The 14063-nt window shown below is 67.0% G+C and overlaps 4 protein-coding genes across 4 annotated transcripts; 2 read left to right on the plus strand and 2 right to left on the minus strand.

The window, feature by feature from the left end:
• Positions 1-40: 40 nt before the first annotated feature.
• On the minus strand, positions 41-2041 carry PFL1_02537 (uncharacterized protein; the record flags this gene model as incomplete). Its single annotated transcript, XM_007880053.1, has 1 exon — positions 41-2041. One exon carries the CDS (start codon positions 2039-2041, stop codon positions 41-43), a length of 2001 nt encoding a protein of 666 aa, XP_007878244.1.
• A 642-nt stretch (positions 2042-2683) lies between these two features.
• PFL1_02538 (uncharacterized protein) lies at positions 2684-4781 on the plus strand (the record flags this gene model as incomplete). Its single annotated transcript, XM_007880054.1, has 3 exons — positions 2684-2830; positions 2939-4272; positions 4439-4781. The coding sequence occupies 3 exons, from the start codon at positions 2684-2686 to the stop codon at positions 4779-4781; spliced, it is 1824 nt and encodes a 607-aa protein (XP_007878245.1).
• Positions 4782-4935: 154 nt separating this feature from the next.
• On the minus strand, positions 4936-7704 carry PFL1_02539 (uncharacterized protein; the record flags this gene model as incomplete). Its single annotated transcript, XM_007880055.1, has 2 exons — positions 4936-6893; positions 7050-7704. The coding sequence occupies 2 exons, from the start codon at positions 7702-7704 to the stop codon at positions 4936-4938; spliced, it is 2613 nt and encodes an 870-aa protein (XP_007878246.1).
• Positions 7705-8754: 1050 nt separating this feature from the next.
• Positions 8755-13872, plus strand: PFL1_02540 (uncharacterized protein; the record flags this gene model as incomplete). The annotated part of the gene is made up of 1 exon (XM_007880056.1): positions 8755-13872. One exon carries the CDS (start codon positions 8755-8757, stop codon positions 13870-13872), a length of 5118 nt encoding a protein of 1705 aa, XP_007878247.1.
• Positions 13873-14063: the final 191 nt, after the last annotated feature.

Consider the following 14063-nt stretch of genomic DNA (forward strand, 5'->3'; position numbering starts at 1 on the left):
TCTGCGCGGTGGAGGGGGAGGTAGCCTCCAACTGCCAAATCTAGTGTTTCCAGATCTTGACGACGCGATCCCGCCCACCACTGGCCACTTTATCCGCGACGAAGTCGACGCAGTAGACCTCGTCCTGATGTCCCGGCAGGTCCTTTTTGATCTTGAACGTCTTGATGGGGTCCCAGAGCTTGAGCGTCGAGTCCTTGCTGGCCGAGACGAGCAGCCGGCTATCGGAGCTCCACGCCAGCCGGTACACGCTGGCGACGTGGCCGCGCAGCGTCGCGATAAAGGCGCCCGTGCGCGCGTTCCACAGCTTGATGGAGTTGTCAAACGACGCAGACGCCACCTGGCTCCCGTCGGGCGAAAACGAGACGTGGTTCACCGTCTTTTGATGCCCCGTCAACCGCGCCGTCGGCTTCTTGAGCGACACACCCGCACCCGCCCCAGCGGCCGCCGCATCGGCGCGCCCCGAAATCTGCGGTGGCCACAGAAAGAGGGTGTGGTCGTCGGACCCCGTGATGATGAGCTCGGGCTTGGAGCCGTTGGCGGTGGCCTCGGCGTAGCGCTTGATCGCGGCCTCCTTTGCCTCGTCGTCGCTCGGCTGGGCGTACGACGGCGTGGACCCCTCGAGCTTGGCAACGGCGGCGCGCCCACGGTGGTCAAAGGGCCCCGTGCGCAGCGCAAAGTCGGTCGAGAGCGCAATGGTATTGACCCAGTGGGCGTGCTCGCTCAGGTTGCGGATCAGCTTGCCGCCGTCGGCGCTCCACACCTTGACGGTGCGGTCCGACGAGGCAGTGTAGATGGCGCCCTCGCCGCCCCACTTGACGCAGTTGACCGACGCCGTGTGGCCGCCCAGCACGTACTCGCACCGCCGCAGCGCCACGTTCCACACGCGCACCGTGGCGTCCTTGGACGACGACGCCAGCCGTGGCGAGACGGCGTTGCTGTGGATCGGCTCCCACGACAGCGACGTGATCCACTTGGTGTGGCCCCGCAGCTGCTTGCCGGGCGGCGCGGCGTGGCGGGCCGCTCGTCGCTCGGCTACCGACATCTTCTTGGGCGCGGCAGCGGCGGCGGCGGTGGCGTCGTCATCGGCGCCGTCGGCCGCAGCATCGCCTGGGGATGCCGCAGCACCATCAGCAGCGCCTGCGGCAGCGGCGGCGGCGGCGCGCTCCTCGTCGACCTGCTTGCCCGTGCGCGTTGCCCAGCCCTTGCGTCCGGTGTAGTTGGGGTCGAGGGCGTCCCAGACCCACACGTCGCCCTCCATGCCGCCGGTGGCGAGCTTCCTCTCGCGGCCCTCCCACTCTGCGCAGAGGACCCAGCCCGAGTGACCGACGAGGGTGTGCATGGGCGTCTCGGTGTCGAGGTCCCATATCCTGGCCGTCTTGTCGCCGGCGCCCGTGGCGAGGAGCGAGGCCGTGGGGCTAAAGGTGCTGCAGAGGATGGGCGAGGCGTGTCCGCTGAGGGTGCTCGAGCATCGGCTGACGGGCCGCACCTTGAAGACTGCCTGTGGCTCGAAGACGACGGTGAGGGTCTCTTCCTGGCTCATGCCGAGCTTCTTTGCGGCCGAGGCGTTGAGGATGTCTGCGGTGATGGACTCGTTGATGGGGAGGCGGTTGTTGCTCTTGATGAGCTCCTGGGTGGCCTGGTCGGTCTGTGCGGCGCCCGGTTGCCCGGACTGCTGCTGCTGCTGGTACTGCTCGAGGTTGACGTGAAAGGCATAGGGCAGGTCGTCGTCGTCGTCGTCGTCATCATCGTCGTCGTCGTCATCCTGGCCCTCGATGTGCTGCTTTCTGGGCTGGGACTGCTTGAGCTGCCTTCTGAGCTGGTTGATGATCATCTGGAGTTCGCGCTGTCCGGTCGTGGCTGCGGGGAGGTTGATGCTGGGCCCCATGAGGCTTCCGTCCTGGCCCGACTGGAACTGGATGACGAGGGTCTGGGTCGAGGGGCCGAGCTTTCCATCTGCGGCCATGGCGGCGGCCTGGGCGTTTGCGGCCTTGTCGAGCAGGCGCTGGCGCTTTGCGGATCTCTGGGGTATCTGTGTCGACATGGCGGGCTGCGATTGGGGTGGGGAGCGGGAAAGGCCAGGAAGAAGGGGGGGCCAGCGGCACGACGGTTGATGGAGGAGCGGAGAGAGCTGCGAGCGAAGGGGTGAGCGAGAGAGCCAGGGACTAGGGAAAAAGTCGTGCGGAAAATGGGCGTCAAAAAAAAAAAAAAGAAGGCGGCGTGGGGCCAGGGCCAGGGCCAGGGCCAGGGGTGGCCCGCCGCGAAGTTTTTGGTCGTGTGGAGAGGCCTGGCCTGAGGCAGGCCGGTGGTGTTGGACTCGAGGGCGTGGCAGGCCAAGGCGAGGTGGCAGCCCGTCCATCCATCCATCGGCACCGAAGCCGCGTGCGTGGGCAGGCAGCCTGCTCTCTGGAAGTTTTCGCATGCAGAGACCCTCTTTTTGGCGGCACCCAATTTTTTCCTCTGCTGCCCCCGTCCAGGCCACCCCCCCACGGCGGCAGCTCAGCTCAGACCCACCAGAGAGCGGGACTCTTGCCTGCTAGCCTGCCTGGCCTTCCCCTCCTCGACTCTACCGGCTTCGATCCCGCACCATCCCTTTGCCACTCGCCCCAGTCCCCTTTCACTTGGCGTCTGCACCGTCCACCCCTTCCACCGGACGACACAGCCGCACACCACCTCGCTCGTCGCCATGGCAAAGCCAAAGTCGGGTGCTGCCAACGGCGCACCCACCGCCACCTCCACGGCCGCGCCGCCCACTGCCGACGGCACCACGCCCGCAGCCCAGGCTTCCACCTCGTCCTCGGCCGCCAACGCAGCGGCAAAGGGAAAGCACTACGTGCGTATCTCCCTGCCGTGCATCGTCTCGACCCAGCTACTGCGCACCGTCCCCTTTGCCCTGCCTTGCCGCTGACCCGCGCTGCGACCTCATTCCCCCCGCCCGCAGGCCTCGCTGGAGCTGCACGACGCCGCGTTCACCTCGCTGCTCCACCTCATCCCCCCGCAGTTTTACCTGATCAAGGACGCAGACCAGCAGGACCTCGAGGAGCAGCAGGGCCTCCACTCGTCAAAGTACCTCAAAAACAAGCGCAAGCAGTCCAAGTCCGAGGCAGAGGCGCGCGAGCGCAAGGAAAAGATCCGCGAGCACAAAAAGCAGAAGCTCGACCCGGACAACTTCAAGACCATCCCCGACCTGCAGCAGGAGAGGGCCGCAAAGGCCAGGGCCGCCGCTGTCGCCGGCGACGGCGAGGGCGACGAAGAGGGTCTCGAGATGGATGTCGATGGGCTTGACGGCCAGGACGACGACGAAGAGGATGAGGAGGATGACGACGACGACGACGACGACGAGGGCGCCGGCGACACCGACAACGACTTTGACGACTCGGACGTCGAGGACCTCACCCCCGTCGCTGCCAGGCCCAATGGCAAGGCTTCGTCCGGCGCAGTCCAGACCGAGGGCGAGCGCAAGGCCTCGATCGAGGCCCTTCGCGCCCGCCTGCACGCCAAGATCCAGGGCCTGCAGAAGAAGCGGCGCACCGGGTCCAACACGCTCGAGCTCGGCGTGCGCTCCAGCGGCGCTGCTGCGGGCAACGGCGACGAGAGCCTCAACGGCCACGCACAGGGAGGCGCCGAGGGCGAGGGCGGCAGCACGATCTCGAGCAAGGACGACCTGCTCGAGGAGAGGCGGAGGCAGCGCGGCGAGATGCGCGATCGAAGGCGGCGCGAGAGAAAAGAGGCGCGCCGCGCGGCCCAGGCCCAGGAGGCCGACAAGAACGCCAAGAAGGGCAAGAATTCCGGCAAGGCCGGCACCGCCGCCAACGGCGCGTCGGCCAGCGCCGGCGCACTGGGCAAGGGCAACCCGCGCCCTCCAGCGCTGCTGGTGCCCGACGTGGCGTCTGGTGCGTCGTCGTCGTCGTCGGCAGCGGCCAAGTCGGCCGTGTCGCCGGGCACCTCCCTGTCGTTCAACGCCATCGCCTTTACGGGTCGCCAGCCCGAGGCGAAAAAGTCTCGCCTCTCGCTGCCGTCGGACCCCAAGGCGGCGCTGCAGGCGCTCGAGGCGCGCAAGGCGCGCGACGAGAAGCGCAAGGAGAAGCTCCTCTCGACGGCGGCCGGCGGCGAGGGCGGCGATGCCAAGCAGGTACTGCAGGAGTTCGAGGAGGGCAAGAAGTGGGAGCGCGCCCTGGCCGCCGCCGAGGGCGTCAAGATCCGCGACGACGAGAAGCTGCTCAAGAAGGCGGTCAAGAAGAAGGAAAAGGCAAAGGAGAAGAGCTCAAAGGCATGGTGAGTCGTCGCGGTCTCGTCGTCCGTGGTCGCCGTCGTCGGCGTGCTGCGACGGGTGGGATCCAAGATGCCTGCCTTACTGATCCGTGGCCCTCTTCTCCACTTTCCTTCCCTCGTCGACGAAACCGCGTTCTGCCCTTCTCCCTCCTCTTCTCTGCGCACGCAGGCTGGAGCGCAAGGAAGCCGAAAAAGAGACGCAGGCGGCGCGTCAGAAGAAGCGAAACGACAACCTGGCCGACCGCAAGGGTGCCGCGTCGAAAAAGGGCGCTGCCGGCGCATCCAAAAAGACGACGTCGTCGATTTCCAAAAACCTAAAGACGCCCCGGTCCAAGGCGACGGCGGGCAAGCCTGGGGCTGGTGGCGGCGCTGGTGGTGGTGGGAGGGGAGGGGGTTCGACAAGAGGAGGAGGTCGACCTGGGTTCGAGGGCAAGTCGACCAGACCTGGTGCCGGACGTGGTGCGAGGTCCGGCGGTCGCGGTGGTGGCGCCGGTGGGGGGAGGAAGAAGTAGAGCGGGGTTCGGGTCCACTTTCGTCGATGCCGACGCCTTCATCATGCCATGCCGATTTGCTATGCTCCATTTCCGCGGTCGCGGCGTCTGGTGGCGCTGCAGAGTCACGTCCGACCGGTGTCGTGTCGTTCCAACGATCTCGATGCACGCCTGGCTACACCGGCAGTGCTCCTCCTCCTCCGGCAGCCGCACGATCCAACTCATCCTCCCACCTCGCCACATCACGAATGGGCAATCCACAGGTAAAACCTCGACAGAGATGGGCCTGAGTCAGTCCGCTCGACGCCGCCTGATCCCCTTCGTCCGCACCGGTAGCGGCACCGCGTTCGAGGACCGTCCTTACGGCGGCATTGTGTTGCGAGAGGAACTCCAACCCGCGCCTCGTCTCCGGGTCCTGGACCAGGTCGAGATCGACGAGAACGACGGAGCGGAAGGGGAGGAAACGCCGGCGCACCGCATCGCGCATCCGCTGTGCCGTTTGCTTTTCCTCTTGCTCGACAACGTTCTTGCTCGACCCCACCGTCGCATCGTCTCCCTCTGTCGCTCCGCCCACCGCCTCTCCGCCCCCAGGCGAGGCGCGGGAGGAAGACGACAGACCGGGACCGGAAATGAGGATCTGTCTGCCCCCGCTCCTCTGTCCCAGCAGCGCAGTGGTGAGCGTGCCCAGCGCAAACGACGCCCGTTCCAGCACCGCCCCGCCGGCTCGGATCGTCGCGTCCCGGCGTTGCGCCCACCCCATCCCGTCCCTGGCGGTGATCGACTCCGGCTCGCTGTCGAGCAGCCAGCACAGCCGCATCAAGTTGTGCGCCGCCACGCTCGTCGCGCTCGGCTCGGCGCCGTCCTGCTCGTCCTTCTGCCTCGTCAGCAGCCTCGATCCGTCGCCCGCCTCGCCCGCCGCGCCGGACTCGACACCGCCGCCGCCGCCGCCGCCGTGACCGTGGCCGGCTCGATCCGAGACGCCCGCCGCGTCCTCCGAGATGAAATAGCCGCCGATCTCGTCGTCCCAGAACCCGTCGTCGAGGCGCTTCTGCAGCTTGACGGCCAGCTCGAGGAAGCGCGCGTCGCCCTCGAGCTCAAACAGGTCGGGCATCGCCTGCGTGACAAACGCATAGTCGCTCGAAAAGCCCCACGGACCCGCCTCGCCGTCGCGCCAGCTGCGCCGCAGCCGGTTCTGCGACTCGCTGTACAGGTTCTTGACCAGGAACTCGGCCGCAGCCAGCGCCATCTTGCGCGCCCGCGCACCGCCGTCGCCGCCCCGCTCCGACGACGGCAGCACCTCGGCCGCCTTGCAGAGCCCCGAGATGGCGAGGCCGTTCCAGGCGGCGATGATCTTGTCGTCGAGGTGCGGGCGCGGGCGCTGGCGGTCGCGCGCCTCGAGCATCTTGCGCTTGGCAGATTCCAGCGCAGCCTCGGCGGCGCCCACGTCGAGGCCGAGCTTGCGGGCCGTGTCGCGAACGGGGCCGACGGCGTGCAGCATGTTCTGGTGCGTCAGCTCGCCGTGCGGGTCGCTCTCTCCGGGGATGTTGCCGTCGGGTCGGATGCCGTAGTGGGCGACGACGACGTTGGCCTCATCCGAGCCCTTGCCCAGCAGCGACTCGACCTCGTCCTGGCGCCAGACGTAGAAGGCGCCCTCCTTTTTCTCGATCGAGTCGGCGCTCGGCAGGCTGTCGGCGTCTTCGGCAGAGTAGAGCCCGCCTGCGTCGTTGGTGAGATCGCGTTCGAGGTAGGTGACGATGCCGCGCGCCGCCTCCTCGAGCTCCGGCACCATCTCGGCGAGCTTTGCGTCACCGCTGCGGTTGGCCAGCTGGATCGCCTCGCAGAAGACGGACAGCAGCTGGCCCTGATCGTAGAGCATCTTTTCAAAGTGGGGCACGCGCCACTCGTCGTCGACGCTGTACCGCGCGACGCCGCCGCCGAGCTGGTCGGTGATGCCGCCGCGCGAGATCTGGAGCAGCGTAAAGAGCGACGCGTGCAGGGCATCGTCGGCCAGCTTCCTCGTCTCGGGCGTCTGCCAGCAGCCCGACATGCCGCCCTCGTTGGCCAGGGCGACGAAGCGGTGCAGGAGGTGGTGGGTGTTGGAGACCGTCGGGAACTTGGGCGCATCGCCGAAGCCTGGCGGCGCAGCGCGAGGGAGGGCAGACAGGACGGAGTGATTGGGGCAAGGAAGGGGATATGTGAGCAAAAGACTCTTCAAGTGCCGGACATCAGGGTGTCCCTCGTCTGGACCGGTTCATCGATCTCGACCGATCGATCGGAACCGACACCTACCGCCGTGCTTTGCGTCGAAGCGCTTCATCCAGTGGCCGGCTGCCTTGATGCCGATGGTGTCGCTGGGCAGGCTGTCGAGCTTGGTGCCGGAGCGTGGGCCGAGGCGCGAGCTGAGCTGCTCGCTGATGTCCCTGGCGGACGCGAGGCAGCTCTGGCGGTCGTCTTTCCACATGGTCGAGAGCTTGTCGAGGATGGCGAGGAACTGGTGCCTGGGGAAAAATGTGCCGCCAAAGATGGGTTGGGCGTCGGGGGTGAGGAAGGCCGAGAGGGGCCAACCGCCGCTGCCGTGGAGGGCCATGATGAACTGCATGTAGGTGGCGTCGACGTCTGGGCGCTCCTCGCGGTCGACCTTGATGCTGACGTAGTCGCGGTTGAGGGCGTCTGCGACGTCCTGCTTGGAGAAGGAGTCGTAGCGCATCTGGTGGCACCAGTGGCAGCTCGAGTAGCCGATGGAGAGGAAGACGAGCTTGCCCTCGTCGCGGGCCTTTTGAAAGGCGTGGTCGGTGAACTCGTACCAGTCGACGGGGTCGTGCTTGTGCTGGAGGAGGTAGGGGGATCTGGCCGAGGCGAGGTGGTTGAGGGGCTTGTGCTGGTCGACGTCGGCGTGGCTGGCCGAGCCCGAACCCGAGGCGGGCGTCGAGGAGGAAGCCTGCATGCTGGAGGCGGAGGAGGCTAAGGATCGGGTGCTAGAGGGTGAAGGTGTGTGTCGCAGATTGAGCTGGAGGGTGGTTTTGGTGTCGAAGAGATTGCTCTGTGCGAAGCTGCTGAGACGGCGAACTGGAGTTGGTGATGGGAGAGCGGTTCGGACAGCGGGAAGGCGGTGTGGGACCGCGCTGTAGGCGGATCGCAGCGATGCAGTTGGGATGCGGGGTGGCAGCATAGAAGACAGAAGGGCAAAGGATCGAGACCGTCTGCGCTGGTGTGGTTGGCAGGGGAGAGATGGACAGCCGGAGGGCGAAAGAGGGAAGCAGCTGGAGGTGAGAGGGGTTGGAGATATAGGCGGCGGGTGCTGGCTGGCCTCGTGTGTGCAGAGAGGTGACAGAGCTACGTAGTGCTCTTCTGCGACCAGATCGGAGAGAGAAGTGAGTGGTGGGTAGTGAGCGCGGTGGAAGTGGTCAGTCAGCGATGGGCTGCGACCGAAGGACGAGGGGAAAGGGGGAAGGAAGGAGAGGTGCAAAGCCAACCCGCCAAGCCAAAGCCACCTCGACTGACTGAGCCGGGACTCGCCCATTATGTGGAGGGGGCTAGGCTAGGCTGGGCTGGCCCGACCGCCGGACCGCCTCTCTATCGGCCGACAGGCTGCTGCTCGGCCCCGCGGCGCCGCCTTGCAAAGTGACTCGGCGCAGACGTCGCTCGGATCTGTGCAGCGGGAAGAAAGGCCCGGCCCAAAGCCAAAGGAGCCGCGGACAAGCAGCCAGCCAGCTGGCACCGCTCCTCTTTGCCTCTGATCAGAACCCCCACCCCATCTCACCACCACCACCACCACCACCATCGACACCAACACCACCACCGCCATCAGACCTTGTCGCACCATCGCCTCGCTCCCGTGCACGGCCATCCTGTACACGACACAGGAAGCAACGGGCGCCGGCATCGACAGTCCTTCGCTCTCTCGTCGCGCCTCGCCCTTGGCCCCCCCTCGTGCCCCGGTCCACCACCCTGGACTGTGGCCCTCTGCCAGCCCCCGGCAGACCACTCGCCCAACATGGCCTCTGATCAACCCGTCCTCAGGACAAAGACGCCCTCCTACCATGCTCCCCCCTCGACCGACCCGCTCTCGGGTGCCACCATCCACACCCTCCGCTGCCTCGACACCCCCATCCACCTCGGCTTCCACCTGATCCCCCACATCGCACGCACCATCCTCTCCAGCATCGCATCCTCCACCTACATCCTCATCACCGACCGAAACCTCGAGGCAAGGTGCCAGGTCACCTCGACCTTTGCCAGGGAAATCGAAAAGGCAGCCGCCGAGCTCGGCGTCACCGGCTGGCGCTACCTCGCAAAAGTCATCCCCCCCGGCGAGGCCTCAAAGAGCCGCGAGGGAAAGAATGACATCGAGGACTGGATGCTCGAAAACAGGGTCACCCGCGACGCAGTCGTCCTCGCCGTCGGCGGCGGCGTCATTGGCGACCTCGTCGGCTTCGTCGCCGCCACCTTCATGCGCGGCCTCAAGTTCGTTCAGATCCCCACCACCTTGCTCGCCATGGTCGACTCGGCCGTCGGCGGAAAGACGGCCATCGATCACCCGCTCGGCAAGAACCTCATCGGCAGCTTCCACCAGCCCTCGTTCGTCTTTATCGACGCCGCCTGGCTCAAGACGCTCCCTCCGCGCGAGTTCAGCAACGGCATGGCCGAGGTCATCAAGACGGCCGCCATCTGGGACCCCATCGACTTTGCCAAGCTCGAGTCGAGCGCGCCCGCCATCCGCTCCGCCGTCCTCGGCCCCTTTGCCCGCGACGCGCCCATTGACGAGGGACGCACCCTCGACACCCGCACAGAGGCCCAGTCGCTCCTCCTCGACGTCATCCGCGGATCGGTCGGCGTAAAGGCCCACATCGTCACCATCGACGAAAAGGAGACGGGCCTCCGGAACCTCGTCAACTTTGGCCACACCATCGGCCACGCCATCGAGGCCGTCCTCACCCCAGAGATGCTCCACGGAGAGTGCGTGTCGATCGGCATGATCCTCGAGGCCGAGGTCGCCCGGTACACCGACGGCCTCTCGCAGGTCGCCGTCGGCCGCCTCTCGCGCTGCCTCAAGGAGTACGACCTGCCCGTCTCGCTCGCCGACGCCCGCGTCCCCAAGCTGGCCAAGTCGGCCGACGTCACCGTCGACCGCCTCCTCGACATCATGAAGGTCGACAAGAAAAACGCGGGCGACAAGAAGAAGATCGTCCTGCTCAGCGCCATCGGCGACACGGTCGAGGACAAGGCCTCGACTGTCGACGACGGCACCATCCGCCGCGTCCTCTCGCTCGGCGCCACCGTGACGCCCGTCCTGGAGCGTCCCAACGCCGCCAAGGTCACCCTCTCGACGCCCGGGTCCAAGTCGATCTCGAACCGCGCGCTGGTGCTGGCCGCCCTCTCGGGCAACACGTGCCGCCTGCGCAACATGCTCCACTCGGACGACACCCAGGTCATGATGGCCGGCCTCCACGACCTCAAGGCGGCCCGCTTCGAGTTCGAGGACGGCGGCGAGACGATCGTCGTCCACGGCAACGGCGGCTCGCTCCAGCGGCCCGACAACAACAAGCAGATCTACCTGCAGAACGCCGGCACCGCCGCCCGCTTCATGGCCACCGTCGTCTCGCTCGTGCCCAACGACGGGCAGCAGGACCCCGTCGTCATCACGGGCAACAAGAGGATGAAGGAGCGGCCCATCGGCGCGCTCGTCGACGCCCTCACCGCCAACGGCACCCAGATCGAGTGCCTCGAGGGCAAGGGCTGCCTGCCGCTCGCCGTCAAGGGCACCCAGCAGGGCTTCCGCGGCGGCCGCATCCAGCTCTCGGCCACCATCTCGTCGCAGTACGTCTCGTCGATCCTGCTGTGCGCGCCCTACGCCGCCGAGGAGGTGGTCCTCGAGCTCGTCGGCGGCCAGGTCATCTCGCAGCTCTACATCGACATGACCATCGCCATGATGGCCTCTTTCGGCATCAAGGTCGAGCGGCTGCTCGACCCCGCCTCGGGCCGTCCCACCAACACCTACCGCATCCCGCGCGGAAGGTACGTGTCGCCCGACGTCTACGACATCGAGAGCGACGCCAGCAGCGCCACCTACCCGCTCGCCATCGCCGCCATCACGGGCACCGAGTGCACCGTGCCCAACATCGGCTCGGCCTCGCTCCAGGGCGACGCACGCTTCGCCAAAGAGGTGCTGGAGCCGATGGGCTGCAAGGTCATCCAGACCGAGACGTCGACCACCGTCATCGGCCCCAAGATTGGCGAGCTGCGCCAGATCGGCCTCGTCGACATGGAGCCCATGACCGACGCCTTCCTCACCGCCTCCGTTCTTCTCGCCGTCGCCAACCAGGCTCCTTCGGGCGGCTCGACGTCGACCGCGCGCCCCTCGACCCGGATCACGGGCATCGCCAACCAGCGCGTTAAGGAGTGCAACCGCATTCGCGCCATGATGGACGAGCTGGCCAAGTTTGGCGTCGAGACAAAGGAGCACGACGACGGCCTCGAGGTGTTTGGCATCGACTATCGCCAGCTCCGGTCGGGCGTCCGCGTCCACTGCTACGACGACCACCGCGTCGCCATGGCCTTTTCGGTGCTGTCGAGCCTCGCGCGCGACGCCATCCTCGAGGAGAAGCGCTGCGTCGAAAAGACCTGGCCCAACTGGTGGGATGACCTCGAGCGCAAGCTCGGCATCCAGGCCCGCGGCGCCGACCCAGAGTGCTCGCCCTGCCTCTGCATCTCGCCGTCGCACTTCAACGCCAAGTCGTCGTCGTCGCACGCTGGTGCCGGCAAGGACGTCCGCATTGGCACCAGCGTCTCGCGGACGCCCAAGAAGTACCCGGCCGACGCCACCATCTTTTGCATCGGCATGCGAGCCTCGGGCAAGACCTACCTCGGCGGCATCGGTGCCGCGGCGCTGGATAGGCCCTTTATCGACGCTGACGTCGTCTTCGCCGAAAAGGTCGGCCCGCTCGGCGCCTTTGTCGCCGAGCACGGCTGGCCCGCCTTTCGACAAAAGGAGCTCGAGATCTTGCAAGAGCTGATCCGCGACCATCCAACTGGCCATCTCGTATCGCTAGGAGGCGGCGTCGTCGAGACCGAAGCGTGCCGGGCGCTGCTGACCGAGTACTCGCAGACGCGGGGCCCCGTCGTCTTCGTCGTGCGCGACGTCGACGAGATCATCGCCTTCCTCGAGAGCTGCGACCGGCCTGCCTACGGCGAGCCCCCGCGCGACGTCTACGCCAGACGGCTGCCGTGGCTGCATGCGTGCTCGAGCGTCGAACTGACGTCGTGCCTCGACGTCCGACAGGACCTCGAGGAGGCCGCTGCCAAGGCCGCTCGCAAGAGCTACGTTCCCGACCGCTCGGCCAGCATCGCCAGCCGGCACGGCCTCGAGGCCGAAGTGGCCCGCTTCTTCCGCTTCATCTCGGGTGCCGAGACCCGCCAGATCAGCGACCTGGTCGTCGACAGCCGGAAGCCCGGGCATCGCACCTACTTCCTCAGCCTCACCTTCCCCGATCTCCGGCCCAACCTGCAGCTCATTGAGCAGATCTCCGCAGGCGCCGATGCCGTCGAGTTCCGCGTCGACCTGCTCGACCCCAGCGGACAGCAGGTGACCAAGGCGCAGGTGCCGCCGCTCGACTATGTGCGCGAGCAGCTGGCGCTCTTGCGGCAGACGTGCTCGCTGCCCATCGTCTTTACGGTCCGCACCGAGGCGCAGGGCGGCAAGTTCCCCGATGACCGCGCCGACGACTACTTTGAGCTGGTCAAGCTCGGACTGCGGCACGGCTGCGAGTACGTCGACGTTGAGGTGGGCTTCAGCGACGAGCAGCTGGCCGCCGTCGCTGCCGCCAAGGGCCACAGCCAGATCATTGCCTCGTGGCACGACTGGAGTGGCAACCTGCGGTGGGAGAGCGGGGAGACGCACGACAAGTACGAGCGCGCGCGCAAGTACGGCGACGTTGCCAAGATCATCGGCAAGGCCACCTCGCTCGAGGACAACCTCGCGCTCGAGCGCTTCCGCGCCAAGGTCACCTCGGCGCCCGGCAACACGACGCCGCTGCTCGCCATCAACATGGGCGAGGCGGGACAGCTGAGCCGCATCCTCAACCCGGTCCTCTCGCCCATCACGCACGACCTGATGCCGTCCAAGGCGGCTCCGGGCCAGCTGACCTTCCGCCAGGTCCAGGCCGCGCTCCACCTGATGGGGCAGCTGCCTGCACGCAGATTTGCGCTGTTTGGCACGCCGATCGCCCACAGTCTGAGCCCCACGCTGCAGGGCAAGGGATTCGAGGTACTCGGCCTGCCCTACACCTACGAGCGCTTCGAGACGGCCGAGTTGTCGGCCGAGGTGGAGCGCTTCCTGCGCTCGGCCGACTTTGGCGGCGCCAGCGTCACGATCCCGCACAAGGTGGGCATCATGAAGCTGCTCGACGAGGTCAGCGACGACGCCAAGGCCATCGGCGCCGTTAACACCATTGTGCCCGTGCGCGGCGCCAACGGCGAGCTCGTGGCGCTGCGAGGCGACAACACCGACTGGATCGCGATCCGCAACCTCGCCTCGCGCTCGCTGTCGGCCCAGCAGCTGGCCTCGACGTCGCTGAAGGCCCTCGTCATCGGTGCTGGCGGCTCTGCGCGCGCCGCGCTGTTCGCCATGCATCAGCTGGGCGCTAGGTCGATCCTGCTCTTTAACCGCACGCTGGCCAACGCCCAGAAGCTGCAGAGCGAGGTGCCCGAGGAGTGGGGCGTCGAAGTGGTCGAGACGCTCGACGCGCTGCCCTCGCAGCCGGACGTGATCGTCTCCAACGTCCCGGCCGAGGGCACGACGCTCGACGCCGTCCAGAGCGAGGGCATCGTCCTGCCGCACACGCTGCTGGCCAACGCCCAGGGCGGCGTCGTGATCGACATGTCGTACAAGCCGCACCACACGCCGCTGCTCGAGCTGGCGAGGCAGGTCAACTACGCGCGCAAGGCGGGCATCGTCAACGGCGTCGAAGCGAACGAGGGCAAAGAATGGAAGGCCATCCCGGGCTTGACGATCCTGCTCGAGCAGGGGTGCCACCAGTTCCAGCGCTGGACCGGCCGCAACCCGCCCCGGTCCGAGATGGAGGAGGCGGCGTGGAAGGAGTACCTCGCCGCGTGAGCTCAGGTCTGCGACAGATCCCGCTCGTCCCCCTTTCCCTGCGGATGCCCTGTTTCGTCGCTTCCCGCCTCCGCTTTTCCTTCCTCGCTCTCTGTTCGTTTCCGCCCCGACTCGTCGCCGTCCAGATAGAGCCAGGAAAGAGAACACGACACGGTCCATGCAAAGGCTACTCTGGTATCTGCGATCGCCAT

Source organism: Pseudozyma flocculosa (genome assembly GCF_000417875.1).
Source record: "Pseudozyma flocculosa PF-1 unplaced genomic scaffold scaffold00007, whole genome shotgun sequence".
Lineage (NCBI taxonomy): Eukaryota > Fungi > Basidiomycota > Ustilaginomycetes > Ustilaginales > Ustilaginaceae > Pseudozyma > Pseudozyma flocculosa.